This window comes from Rhopalosiphum maidis, chromosome 1 (assembly GCF_003676215.2).
Source record: "Rhopalosiphum maidis isolate BTI-1 chromosome 1, ASM367621v3, whole genome shotgun sequence".
Lineage (NCBI taxonomy): Eukaryota > Metazoa > Arthropoda > Insecta > Hemiptera > Aphididae > Rhopalosiphum > Rhopalosiphum maidis.
Window position 1 is genome coordinate 60,648,939 of NC_040877.1, and position 15,087 is coordinate 60,664,025.

Sequence of the window (15,087 nt, forward strand, 5' to 3'; positions counted from 1 at the left end):
TTTTTAATATTTATAAAAAATAACATACAATATAATATAATACACTACTTATAGTAAAAATTACTTATTTATATATGAGTATATGACACACCTAATTTCCGTTTATCGTAAAGAAAAATGAAAAGAAAAAGTAAAAACAGTACTTAAATTTAATAATAGTATTATGATATTACCAAAGCTACACAATGTAATATCACTAATATCCAAATAATAGTCAAATACAGTAAGTTTAAAATGAACGGAAATTAGTATACATAATATGTTTATTATCGAGATTTGCGTAAGACATGTGACTAGAAATAAAAAAATTTCCATAATTTCTAAAGATAAAAATAAAAGAACAATAATATTGTAAACAACATTTATGCAATGTTATTATAAACGTTGTGCAGTGATTATATCCGTAACATATAATAATAATAATAATAATAATAATAATATAACAACAACTTCATACATGCGTTATATTTAATTTGATATTTTTAGTATTTTTCAACAAATTTTAAATTCAAAATATAACATTATATAGGTATAAATCATACCTACTATACTGTTGCGAGAAAATAATATACAAGTTTCATTAAATATATATTTTTTTACAAACAATGAGAGCGTCGTTAACGATAACACGTATAATATAATCGCTTACGTTTATCTATATATATATAATACATTTCTGCGCGACGAAAATTTTGCGGTAATGCTACATATTTGCGCATAGTGTTCACGGTAAGCGGTTGTGAACAACTTCCTCTTACGGAGAAGATTCGTGTCGATGTTTACATTCTCGTAAACAATCTACTGCCAGTCGCGGTGTGTGAGAAACTTAAAAATTAATACTTAATAGTACGATCGAGTCAATTATAAAATATAATATTTATAGTTAAAGGTCTTAGAAATGATTCTTACTCAATGCCGAACTCGGAATAATTATCGAGGAAGGGGAGGGGGGGTTATGAAATATTAATGAAATGTTAGATTTACGTTAGATTACGTAATCTGAGAAATTTTCGACGATAGATGTTTGAACCCTTAACCTGCCAGCCCCCAGGTACGGTCTTGTTCGTATTGTATAAAAGTATGTGATATATAAATGTAAAATTGTAGTTGTAGGCGGAGACTAAGTAATATTATACGACATTTCGTTTTCGTAACACAGCGCGAGGTTCTTGAAATATGGTCGCGGGCAGATAAAGTACAAAGTATTATAATATCAAATATATGTTGTGTGATGGGAACGCAAGAGCGACTAATGACTCGCTCAATCGACAAACGTGACGTTGAATACGGCCAACTCCATCGGAGCCACCTCGACCTGGTCGAGTCGGTCTACCGTGTCCATCGGATGCATACCGGTGACGGTGGTCCTGGCGATCTGCAGACGGCCGAGCCCGGTGAACGCGGTGCCCGCGTCGAATACACCCCTGTCCCGCCTGAGCTGGCACTCGGGTATCCGGTAGCCCTTGTCTGCCCGGCAGTCAAAGCCCTTCCGGTGCAATACCATGAGCGCGGAAGGTGACGGGAACTGCTGGAACACCGGGTCGGTGTTGGTCCGGAAGTTCATCAGATGCACGTCGCAAGGCACGGGCCTGTCGATCATGGCTAGCCCGGGCCGGAGGTGGTGTTCGGCGTCCGGTTCGACGACGAACACTTCGGCCGGATACAGGAGGCTCTCGGACAGCTGATTGGCCACCAGGCTGGGGTTGGACACCCGGTCGCCGCCCTTCGAGCTGCTTCCGTCGTCCGACAGCGTCTCCAGGAGTATCCAGTACTTGGTGAGCGTCGGCTTGTTGTCCACCACCCCCTCGCCCATTCCCCTCGAGTCGTCGTACAGCGTCCGCCGGTCCAGCATCAACTCAATTCGGCCTGGCTCCCATCCGGCCGCGCCCTGCGCGTGGTTCACCAGCACGGTCAGCCGGTGCCGGTCGTCCTCGATGTACGCGGCCGTCGTGGTCGGAAAGTAGTTGCCCTCGATGCCCACCCTCTTCACCGTCACCCGCTTCTGCATCTGGAACCCATTGGAGTCGGTGTAGATGACCGCGGGCTCACCGTTAGCGATACCCGACGACAGCCGCATGAACAGCTCCGTCTCCCGGTTCTTGGGCGGCTGCTTGAAGTCCACCACGTTTTCCACGTACAGGCCCTTGCTCTCCACGCCCTTACCGTGGTATAGCCGCACCTTGTGCGTCACTATGCCATAGACGACCGTGATCTCGGACGACAGCGGACCGGAAGTTATGATCACCGTCGACGGCCCGGGATAGTCGTCCAGCACCTTCTTCTCGGTGTCCCGCAGGTTCGGGTCGGGCATAAACAGGTACGCGCCGCTGTGCAACTGAGCCGCTTGGTAAGCCGCAAAGTCGATGTTCACGTACTGCGACACGCCCGTGCCCTTGTCCACGATCGAGCTCATCAGGCCCGTCTTGCCGTTAAACAGCACCTGCATGTGATCGTTCTCCAGCTGCACGTCGCCCAGCCTCATGGGCTTGACGGTGAACACCGAGTGTCCGGCACAGTTTTTGCAGTAAACCAGCGCCAGGCCTTCCGGGTTCGGCGCCTTTTGGATGGTGAATGTGGTCAGGCTCAACGGTTCCAGCACGGCGATGAACAGCAGCTCGAAGCATACTTTGGACATTGCTAATGGCTGCTCGGCCGTTTCGCTCAGGTTCCAAACGGGGTTTATCTGGTGCCGGACCACCGATCCATCGCTATCTACCACCCGGACGTTTGGTTCCGACACCAACACCTTGATGGGTTCTGTTTTCCGGCGGCCGTGCGGGTTGAATACGATTACGTTCCGGGGTCGAGACTCGTTGATGTTCAACGCCAGTCTGTACGTCGGCTGGTCGTACGTTTGACGGTCGCTGTCGGGCACTACGATTTTGGCGGACAAAGGCGCGCCCGATTCACCGGCCTTTGACAGCAGACACTGGACCGCGAAGCTCTGGATCGCCGCGCAGTTTTGAATGCCTTCAAACAGCTTCAGAGCGTAGTCGTTCATCACGAATGATTTGGACGTGCCGGTGATGGCGTCGTGATGTTGAAACAGCGCTAAGTTCTGTCTGGCCCGGGTCAGTTTCTCGTAGTTCCGCTCCAGCAGCCTGACCGTCTGAAGCTTTTTCCGTCGGGCGTCATTAACGGCAAACGTGTACAGCATTTCCGTCGACCTGAGTTTGCTTTCTAGCTCCCGGTCCAACACCTTCCAATACGGTCGGGTCGTGTAGTAACCGCTCCAGTAAGCCGGCCGACCCTCGGAGAAAACGTCGCTGTACACGAAAAAATCGCCACGTAACGTGGGGAACCGACCATCGCTTCTCGCCCTCAACGCCCGGAAGAAATCTGAAGGCGTGCCGAAACCTACTTCCGCTCCGTGGTATCTTTCCTTGTTGGCGTTTATGTAGTCAAACAGTTTCATGTAGTTGGTGTACTGTTGGTCCCACTCGGTGTCGTGATCGTACCGGAAGTCGTCTCCCAACGGTATAAGAGCCACATTGTACGGCGATACGGAGGCCGTGCGGCCGTATTGATCCATCAGCACGTCGGCCTTCTGTTTCACGTTCTGGTCGTCTATGAAAACCGCCAGTTCCGAATAGTCTGTGAACTCGCCGGGAACTTTTCGAAAATCGTAATTGATGCACACCTTATTAACAAAAACAATACACGCGTTAAATATTTATAACGATGATAATTATACTACTATCTATAGCAATAAATTATAATTAAAAAATGAACATTTCATTTCGTCATATACCTGCGGATGAGGTCCACAAGAGCCTCTTATCGAGTAAATGGAAAACGGCATGTTGTGTACCAATGTGTCGGTGTGACCTGTCCTGTCCCAGTTCTGCCTCCACAAAAAATCGCCGTTTTGCGTCCGTGCAAACCATTCCTTCCACGCGTAGTGCAGACGCTGTATGACCGTTCCGCCGGTAATCTCAGATTTTTTCAACAGGTAGGGCACCGTAGGACCGTGTCCAAACGGGTCCACTGACCATCCGGTCTTGATGTTTACTCCAAGGTTGTTCTTCACCCATTGGTGACCTACACAGGCAATCGAAAAATATGATAAATACGACTGATTTTCATTGCTGATAAACGTTGATATAAAATCATTGAATATATACTCGTAAACGATGTATAAAAAATGATCTATCTGTGGACTGTAGTTTTTTATTCTTGCATTGAACATTATTAATGTTATTTATTTTTAATTTGTCTGTTTTGGATTTTTAACGTGAAAAAAAACGAATCTAATGATTAAACATTAAAACAATAATTTTGTCTGTATACTCTGTACAACTATTAATCTTTATACATTATCGGTAAAGTATATGTATAGAAATTCCGTTTAGAGTTTTTTGTTGTTACAGAAAACAAACAAAATAATTCTGACACTTATGTAGAAATAACATGTCACTAACACAAATTATTTACATTTAGATTGTAAGCACATCAACGCTTTATCTTTAGACCTTTCCTTTCACACACACGTATGCTTGTTATTCAAAACTTCAATTTAATTAAGAGTGATCTCTAAGTAGTATGTATGTAAACAATCAACATTTGATTAAAAATATGACTAAGAATAATAAAACATTTTTATTAATGCAGATATACTGAAAACTGAAGTTATGAAAATCTACCTTTGATAAAAAATCTAAATTAATATTTACTACCAAGTAAAAAATAAAATATTTAGAATTTAAGTTTCCGACAAAAAAATGGTTATAAAAATATCACAATTTTTTTTGTGATAATTTAATAACGACGATGTTTACGCAATCATTAGAATTTGATGTTAAACATTAAATTAATGATGATTATTATTTTTATTTTATAAAGATTTATAATCAATTATTTTATCAAATTTTAAATATAATTTATTATATATTATTATAAACATATAATATTAATTAGTATATACATATATATACATATATTAATAAGTAAATAATATTTTTGAAGGTAAGAAAAACATTAAAATGTGTACAGTTTAATTTTTTCACAACCTATTTGTAGATTCTCGTAAAATCAAAATTTTTAAGTTACCAATACATAGCAGGTTTTTAATAATTCCACCTTCAAAAACACTATTCTGATATATTACTTTAATTGAGACGAAAAATGTAGCTTTTATAAAAACATTTCATCGATTTTTAAGTTACGAACAAGTGTTACGGAAAAATTATTATTATTTTACTTTGGTAAAATAATTATTGTTTCTTAAATATCTAGTAGACCTTTAATTTAATATTTTTCTTACTTCAATAAATAATGATTATGAACTTATAGGGTTATGTATATAGCAAAGTATAAAAAATAATCTATACAGAGATAGTTATTACTTATAATATACTATATAGTATAATATTATATTATTATTAATTATTGTGATTTACTGTGTGCGATGTAAATTATATTAAATCGATTGGTTTTGTTGATAGAATGCAAAGGTTTAATTTTCAATTTAAAAACTAACTATAATATTTATAAGTAGATAAAAGTCATCAACCCAGTGACGACAGTGACGTTATATTAAATAGTTTTTGTGATGAAATAGCTTTATCATTATGATGAAGTACAATATAAATTACCCATTATTTAAGGTTATGCTGTATAGTAATGCAATGATACCCATTTCATAAATACAAATACAAAACATTTTTCTTTGAAATAAATTTCAATTGAAAAATAAATACATTTCAAAAGTGAGACATATACGAATACGCAATAGACAGTTTCGGGCGAATTTATGACTCTATAATATAGTCAAACAAAACTCGTTAACAAAGTTCACGCACGTAATAACCTAGTTAAATAAATATACGCACGTGTATTTAACCGACAGTGTTCACCATAGACATATGCGGTGCATAATGTGGCGCGGTACAGCTTTATTTTCGACCGTCGCGTGCCGGTCGCGAATTTCACCTTATTTAACACAATAATCGTATACGTATAATAGTTGATCAACGATTTTCTTAAGGAGGGCTTCCGTGATTCGATAATGGATTACGGCTGCAGTTCCGGTCTTAATTAAGCACACACACGCATACACAATATAATGGAAGCGTTTCTCGCAATTATTCTGTGCCCTTATTGTCTTGCGGACCTACACGCACTATTAAACATATTATATACATATAAATAAATATACGGGGTGATCAATTTAATTCGGGACACTATAACTATTAAGAAAAAACTTGTTTTTGACATTATTTCTCTTACATAATTATTATTAGTCAAAACAACATTTTTGAAAAAAAAATTTTATTTTTTTTAAGTTTTTTACTCTTAAAACACATCAAACATTTTTAATTTCATATTCTGAAGCAGAATATTATTCAGAGTATTTTGACCAATAAATATCTTAGACAAATAAGTTTATTAGTTATGATTTTATATAGGTAGATAAGTATTTAAAACTTAGACTATCTCGTAAAATATTTTAAATTTTTACTAAAGAAATTCAATTACCCGTATATTCTAAGTACAATAAGCCAAAAATATATCTGACTTTGATTTGACAGGTATGTGGGATTAATAGAAGAGACCTTTCACTGATGGTAGGTAGTTTGGCTTATCAATTTATAAGCTACTCGGCAATATACAATTTTTTGTATCGAAGTACTCAAAAAATATTTTTTTTTTAAATAAGGAATTAAAAATGTATGTTGTCACTAAAATAAATAAAAAATAATGGTTTCTTAACAATTTAATGTAAAAAAAAATATATTTATAAAAACTAAAATAATTTTGAAAATAATGTCTCGTATTAAACCGATCACCCGGTATAGGAGGTACATGTATAGTGGTGCTTTCAGACTCCCCATTTTGCGTGTGCGTTCGTATATTATAACGTCGAACGCGACTCGGCGTTTTTATAACAAGCCCCGACTATTATTATCGTTCTGGAAGAGTTGTCAAGTGTCGTAGTATTGTGCGTTTGTGTGTGTGAATGTGTGTGTGTGTGTGTGTGTGCCTACCTACCTGCTTCGAAGGGGCCTAAAACGAAACGACTGCAGTCGACGGCGTAACACGAATAACGCACGTATGAGTATACTCGTCGCCTGCGTCCCGTTGAAGTATATACGCGTGTGTACATTATATTATTATACTTTTGAAAGTGACGAGATCGATACACCATATTCGAAATACGCAATAATACGCAATACCAAATATACATATATATATATAAATATTCCTCTTACAGTGGGAGACGAGTTTTGTGTCATTTGGTTTTCTACCGAATGATGATTGTCCGTGATACACTACACCAAATAATATAATTATTATTGTATAATGCCTAACCAGCCGAGTTAATTAATAATTTGTTTCGATAATTCCGTATACAATTGTAATTTAAAACGGTCCGACTTTAGTAGTACATGTTATCCTATTTTTTTCAAACGTTTTACATCCCTCAACTTACTTTTATTGTGTGTTCACCAAATCATAACGCATCCCCAAACAAAAAATCATATGATTTTTAATTAACGCGCATTATATTTTTCATAAAAATAATTTACATACAACTTATATTATACTACAAATAACTAATATAGTAAACTTTATACATGTCTAATTGCATTTAACAAAAAATATATATCAAAATAATATATTTTTATACAAGAGGAAAGAACGAACATTCAGAGAATTTCGGATATTTTAATAACCTCTATTTGTTTTGAACCACTTTGACAGTTGCATGTAGCATGTAAGTGAAACGAAACTAATGATCTGGTTAATATATGACGCTCATCAGGGTGGGTGGGCGAAATAATAAATTCTACATTTGAACAATGTCCCGGGCGCCATTATCTTTAATCGAGAAAAATATAAAATGTACTTTGTTATTATTATTATTGTTATCAACACGGGTATAATGCACATAGTAATAATATTACTGTGTAACGAATGCCGCGGCATAATGTATGCGGGTTAAAATGTTGCTATTATATTATATCGTTGTGGAGAATTTACCGAATTTTTCTCCGGTAAAATCGGCGTTTTATTCGACGCGATAACATTGTGATAATAATATTATATATCATACGACATTGTTTAGCGTATTATCGCAGAGCGTTATGCTCTATACGAGACATAAAACTGTGTTGCGTTCGTCCGGTCACGGGCAGATGATTTACTCGTGCAGGAACATCGCAAAGAGTCTACCGTGGAATAATATTTGGGTTTCTATTATACGAGTATGGGCACACGGACACGAGGTGGACGTATATTTTTTTTGTTGAACGGGACGCAATAGCGGCGATCCATCATATTACTATTACTATTACTATTATTATTATTATTATTATACTCGATTACTCGAACCGATTATCTTTTACGCCACAAAGTCATAACTCTCTCTTTATCTATAATGCACCGTCTACACACGCAATGGGACCGCGTCCAAAATATATGAATAAATAATAATCCTCCGGAGCAGCTGACAAATCGTATACATCGAACTACATAATAATATTTTTTATACTTATCCGCGGTGAATCACGAGAGACGTTCACGGAATCGCTACATTATTATACATATATATATTGTATATATAATGATATATATCTGTGTACCACGCGTATAGCCGAGAAAAGAAATTATTCCGCGGTGGCGGTGGTGTCGTCCTCTAGAGAAATCACTGGCGGCACAAGTCGTGGACAGAATTAAACGACCGTGCACGTCATTTGTAGTTAAACACAATATAAAACCGTCTCCGTTACCGGTTAATATATACAGTATATAAACTTCCGACGTTGCGAGAGAGATAGCGAATATAACGAATAAATAAAACGCGCAGTATTGAGTAGGTATAGATTAAACATTGATTAATTCGTGCGAGTAAATACATTTAACAAACGTATACATAATTCAAGTTGTATCTTTGGTTCAATTATTATTTTATTGTCGGATCGATAAAGTTTACTCACGTACATTTAAGTCAAAGGTACAATGGACCCGACGAACCCGTGCCCCACCGTCTTGCTGGATTTATATGACATAAATATTGTGTTATTATGTGTATATTAATATAAAAGGAGATGTTTGTGTGCGTGTATAAGCGATCCACAGCCAAGTCTATCGCATTTTTAGTTCTTAAACTTGGTTCATAAACCTGCGGTAATTCCGAGAAAGTGCACCTCGAAGCAAATTTTTTAAATTTTGAATTGTACGAATAAAGAGGGACTCGCACAGGGATTAGTTGGCTCACGAGAACGAACGTTTTGTAACTACATATATATATATGGGGCCATTGTGGGTTACTGAAAATAAAATAGTTGTTATGATTGGATTAATTTTAGACTTGTATTTTATACTTGATCGAAACGATCCACATAATTATTGTGTTAAAAATGTGTTCAGTTTATATTTTATTCGGTTTAAAAAAGAGTAAATCTATGGGTGACGACGTTTAAGTTCAGGCAGATCGATGATTATTATTATATTTTCAGTAATTATCAATTTATTATCAGAACTATTTATTTGTAATTTGTTGTACGGAAATAATGATGTTATTGTTTAAAACACTTAATATTTTGAAAATGATTTAAATTGATGTTCTTTAAGATGTTAAATTTAACATAATTGTATAAATAGTTTTTAGCTTGATTAAGACTAGTATTGAAGCCTGCAGGGTGTATTTATCAAATTAGAGCAATACATGTTATACTATCAGATTAATAATACTATATTTAGCATAGACATATTAATTATAATAGTTCCCCGCAAAACAAAGTTAAACGCAAATAATATAATTATTATGGCAAAAGCAAAACCATATCAATCAATTTCAAAATTTAGATTGGACTGTTTAAATTGTGCAATACAAATGCGATAAGATGTGAAGTAGTTTTTTTAAAATTATCTTCGAAGTCTTTTATGTCTTTGGTAAAACTGAAAAAAAGTCTACACACCGTTCGTAAAATTTAAAACCCGTAAACGTTATAAATCAATAAGACTCGGCAATACGCAGTTGTTAGCAATAGCAGGATCGTTTCAACCGTTTGTGCTCGCTCGGCGAATCCTCTCGGAGAAGGAAGAACTGATGACCGCGGTGGATGGATCACGAACGACGTGGATATCGCACGCCGAGTTATACAATATCATTATTACTATTGTACTATTAAGGGTGACCGCGTTTTATAATAACAATATAACAATCCTCACGTCGTCAGCCGAAATATTACAAGCAATGACTCTCCGGGCTATAAGTACATTATATATTGTCTCACACCCATAATAACATAATATAATATACGGTCCGCCACACGCGAAAATATCATACACGTGATACGTGATATATGCGCAAAAAGCTCAGTCGTGTGCCGCGCGCATAACGGAGAACAATGCTGCGGCATAATAACAATATAATGTATGGCGTTCGGTATAATATTTGGCACGTCAGACAGCAATCGCTGTGCGTAATCTACCCGGCGGGGTTATGCAAACAACCCCCTAGAGCGGTGGCGGCGGCGGCGACGAGCAGACGAATCTCGGTGGAACGGTTATACGCGGCGTATACCTACCTATCGTCCTCCTCCTCCTCCTCCTCCCACTAATATACAATATTTTATATATATATATAGGTACGCGATATAAACGCGCGTTATTATATAGGCGTACACGATGGGCACGGTAAGGCCGTAGTAGTAGAGATATTCGTGATAGGACTTGACACGAAGATTTCGTGAACACACATATCCACACACACGACGTGGTCGAGCGGTGTGCGTGCGTTTTCGGGGGGGGGGGGAGGAGGAGGGAAACACGCGAGTCTGATAAAAATAATATGACGTATACCGTATATTAGGTATATATGTAATAATAATAACGATATGCGTGTAAACACGTTGTATATGATGTGTACACCACGCGTCATCCATCACCCATAAAATTCACGGTCTCGTGATTTCGCGTCGTATATATAGTCGATGCAGACGGACGGCTGCAGGTTGTCGTGTGGGTAATATTATGTTTTATGATGCTTAGTGCCGCGACTACATATATATTATTATATTATATGACTAAATATGGCCCGCGATCTCCAGACCCGAACACACGTGTGTATAAAACGCGCTATTATAATAATATTATACGCATAATATACAGTCGTTGTTATAATTATTTTTTATCGCCACGTACAACGAGTATGACGAATTAAAATTGCACATAATACATATATACGCGTAGGTATAGTCGCCCGGGCTCGACATCGCAGTTCGCCACGAAATTATAATAATATATACCTATGTAGTGTAGGTATAGATGGGTAATAAACGATTATTCGCCAACGTCTATAAAAAAAAAAAAACATACGAAATCGGATGGAAATATTTTATAATTTATTATAATCCACCGGTGCGTGCATGTGTCCATTATTGTAACCTAACCTTTCGGTTCTGCAGAGGAACGATCGTCACTCGTTTTCGTGTATACCAATGACCTGTTTAATTATTGAAATATTTTTTCCACGGACATTAAACGATTGCTTACATTACTCGGGAATTAATCGGCGTGCTATCGATTAATGTTCACGTTACGTCTTCCAGCGAATAGTGTGGTAAAATCAAAACCACTCTTAAGCCATCATATCCCGCGTTCGCCCCGAATTAAGCGCGCGGTCTTATATAATGATAAAAGATTTTTCATCGTGTATATATATATATACACTCAGATTATATATATATATATATATATATAGAACGTATATAACTACGAGAATCTCTAATTTTTCACCCTACCCTACATTATTGCAACGGCGAAAAAAACCAAAACTCGGTAGCAGATTATTTCCCATTAAAATAATGTACGCGAAGTGATTGCACTTTGAGCGCGTTCCGCGGAGGAGTCTAACAAAGTGCCGTCTGTTAGCTGCTGTACGAAAAAGCGAGTAAAAAGAAAAAAACGTGTACGCACACTTAAAGAGGGTATTATAACGGTACAACAGTTAGTAATAGTAATAATAATAATGGAAAAAAAATGAACGGAGTGCCCTGCCCCGCGCTATATAACTGCGGAACGACGAAACGACGACGACGAGAAGACGGAAAGCTGGAAATTATTTGAGTTATTAAAAGCGTACTCGAGGAACGCTAATAAATTCATTGTGCATTTGTCGGTGAATGCTCGTCGAGAAGGCGGTGTAAACGGTCGCGTTGGGATCGTGACTGACAACATTGCACAATAATAATATTTGATTAGGGGGAGGGGGTGCAATCAGTTTCGAGCTCCTAGTCTTGAAGGACATTTAAAGCTGTGCGGAATTAAAAATATGTATACATATTTTTTTTCAGTTTATAACCGACGGCGTTGTGGGGACCAGCTTTCGCAATACTTCCGCGACGAATTTTTACATATTTATATACATTAAAAATAATTTTGCTGTAGTAATAAGGGTTGTGTATAAACGAGAATAAGTTGTTATAAAATCTAATGATAAAAAAAAATGTCGGACGATCTGCTAACATTTTTTTTTAGACATCTTATTACTTCAGCGCGACATGAACAAGTCATGTTAGTTTATAACAATTAATCGTTTTATATATTATGTAAATTATTTTAAAACTTGTATGAGTTATAAATGAGAAGAACATAATAACGGAATTATACACCTTTATACGCATTTATTGCTTGAAAAAAGTGTTACAATAAGAGTATATTGTCATGGGCGACACGGGGGGGGGGTGCAAGGAGCGCACTTGCACCCCCCTGGCTTTACAAAAAATAAATAAAATTAAAAAAATTGAATGGTATTGTGAACTATTTTATTTTGCATATCATCTACATTATATTATATTATATTACGTATTTAACTATTATTATTACGTATATAAGCATTATTTAGAAATTAGCGTATACCTGCTAGCACGATGCACCCCCTGATAAAATTCCTGGCGGCGCCTGTGTACATTGTATAATATACAAGTACCCGCATATGAAAATATTATTCTAATATTTATAAAAGATAATTTTTGCTGGACAATTATAAAAATGGCAGTTTGATAAAGTAGAAAAGTGGAATCGTTTTATAGAGTTACAAAATGCAATACAACTGGAAGAAAAACCATTGGAAATCAGCATTTTGAAGGTAATTATAAATTGACATAATATTATTGTCTCATCTTACTTAGCAAATAAGGAGAGGAACGCTATTCGTAATATTGTCAAACTTAATACATAGAAGGATCAAATCAAAGCGAGAAATGTTGAGTTGAGATCGTGACCAATATCGCACAACAATAAGTAAATAACTATAATAACAGTGATATATTGTTGTTGTTGCATCGGTAGACTGTTTTATTGTACATACTACACCTCGTTGTACGCGTTCGGACTGTTAATATTATTTCCCTATTATTACATTACCTTCAATCAATTGATCCAACATGGCATAGATGTGTGTTGTGGCCTCGTCCGTCATCACCCATCCACCAGTAGTGATTTCCAAACGTCCTTCCGCCAATAACCGCTGGACCACTTTCTTTTTCGTTGGATGAGCGCTGAAACATTGTAATAAAATAATAAAATACTATGCCAATATCATTTTGTTGTTTAAAGAGTAAGTGGTCTTGTCTCTTGTATATAGGTATATAAATATTTTTTTTTTTATAAAATATATATAACGGTTAAGTATAGATAGTTGAAAACTTAATGAAAGCATGCGGGTTCGCGATTTAAAGTTTGAAAAAAAAACATTAAACTTTTTACAGCATCACCTGCTATTTATTCATTATATTTTCAAATTAAATATTTGTTAGAAAAAATAAATACAAGTTTTTTTTTTTTAATATTTAGGTACGGTTTACAGAATTATAGATGGTAATGAGAAAATTGAAATTATTTTTCAAATACAATCACCAGTGATACCGTGATAACGCTTGAAATTTCCAGCTATAAGTATATTATACACAGTGCAGTGATCCATACATAACTACTGATTTTCATTCTTAAAAAAACTTTTTGATACCTGTTAAAAGTACTTAAAACACTTAATTTAAATTTTTTATTTATGTTGTTTTTTTTAAGGAGGTGTTATAAATACTTCACATTTTATCTATTAATGTGAACTTTTTTTTTTAAATAATACGAAAATCGGTAAAAAAAAAGTATAAGCAGTTAAAATAAATTTAGACTATTATATGTATAGCTACAAAACGTCTTTATTATTTATCATATGATGATAAGTTTACACCTCTCAATACTTTTGTGAATTGATATTCATTCAATTGAAATTTATATACGACATATCGAAATACGAAATATACGAGTCTTGAACTATTCACTCATCATCCTATTTTTTTGCATTTAAATGTAAATTATGTTTTTGTTTTGATTTTGACCTACAAATTAATAAACACATTACACATTTTTGTGTTTACATGTCAAATATGCTTTAGAAATATACACTATTGGTAATTACTTTAATTCAGTTTCTTTAAATGATCATGTACAATTTTTAATTTATTCCACTATTCAGCTATAAATAAAAAATATATAGTAAATTATGAGCATATATTTTTCAAAACTACGTAAATAATAAATAACTATTGGCTTGACTATTTGAAATTGTACCAGAAATTTATAAGATTTGATTTAATTGATAACAACGCGTGTATTGCAATAAAAATTACAAACTGTATTTTATATTAAACGACGTGTCAAAATTGATTTAGGAGATAATTAAGCACGTAAAATGTTTTTTACATTTCATGTTTTTTGTTGGGTACAGCAGCATCCCCCATCAATAATATATTTTATTAGCGTCGAACTTTAATGGATGTTTCCAATTAAATAATATTCGTGTCAGATTATGTGTGTGTATACTATACATAAGTATAACGTGTAATAAAATAATACGGGAGTATTGGTACAGTGTTGTACTGTTGTCTGTTGTATATAATCATTGTGTTACACTATACGCGCGCAACATACTGTGTTACAATGAATAAAAGTTACCATTAGGATAAAACGAGATTTCTTGTTCACGTGACGTAGATGAAAAACAAATTGCGTTTTTTACGAAAAACGATTGTAAAAATAAAAAATTGTAATAATAATCATATAAATTATTAAATAAGG

General features: G+C 35.7%; 1 protein-coding gene across 1 annotated transcript in view; it reads right to left on the reverse strand.

Annotated features, from left to right (window-relative positions):
* Nucleotides 1-505: 505 nt before the first annotated feature.
* The window catches only part of LOC113548779 (alpha-mannosidase 2), a 129,343-nt gene continuing 114,761 nt past the window's right edge, over nucleotides 506-15,087 (reverse strand). The window contains exons 4-6 of the mRNA XM_026949840.1: nucleotides 13,375-13,508; nucleotides 3,752-4,041; nucleotides 506-3,640 (exon numbers count right to left, since the gene is read on the reverse strand). Of these exons, the coding sequence (XP_026805641.1) occupies nucleotides 1,262-3,640; nucleotides 3,752-4,041; nucleotides 13,375-13,508 (2,803 nt within the window). The 3' untranslated portion in view covers nucleotides 506-1,261. The remainder of the gene's footprint in view (nucleotides 3,641-3,751; nucleotides 4,042-13,374; nucleotides 13,509-15,087) is intronic.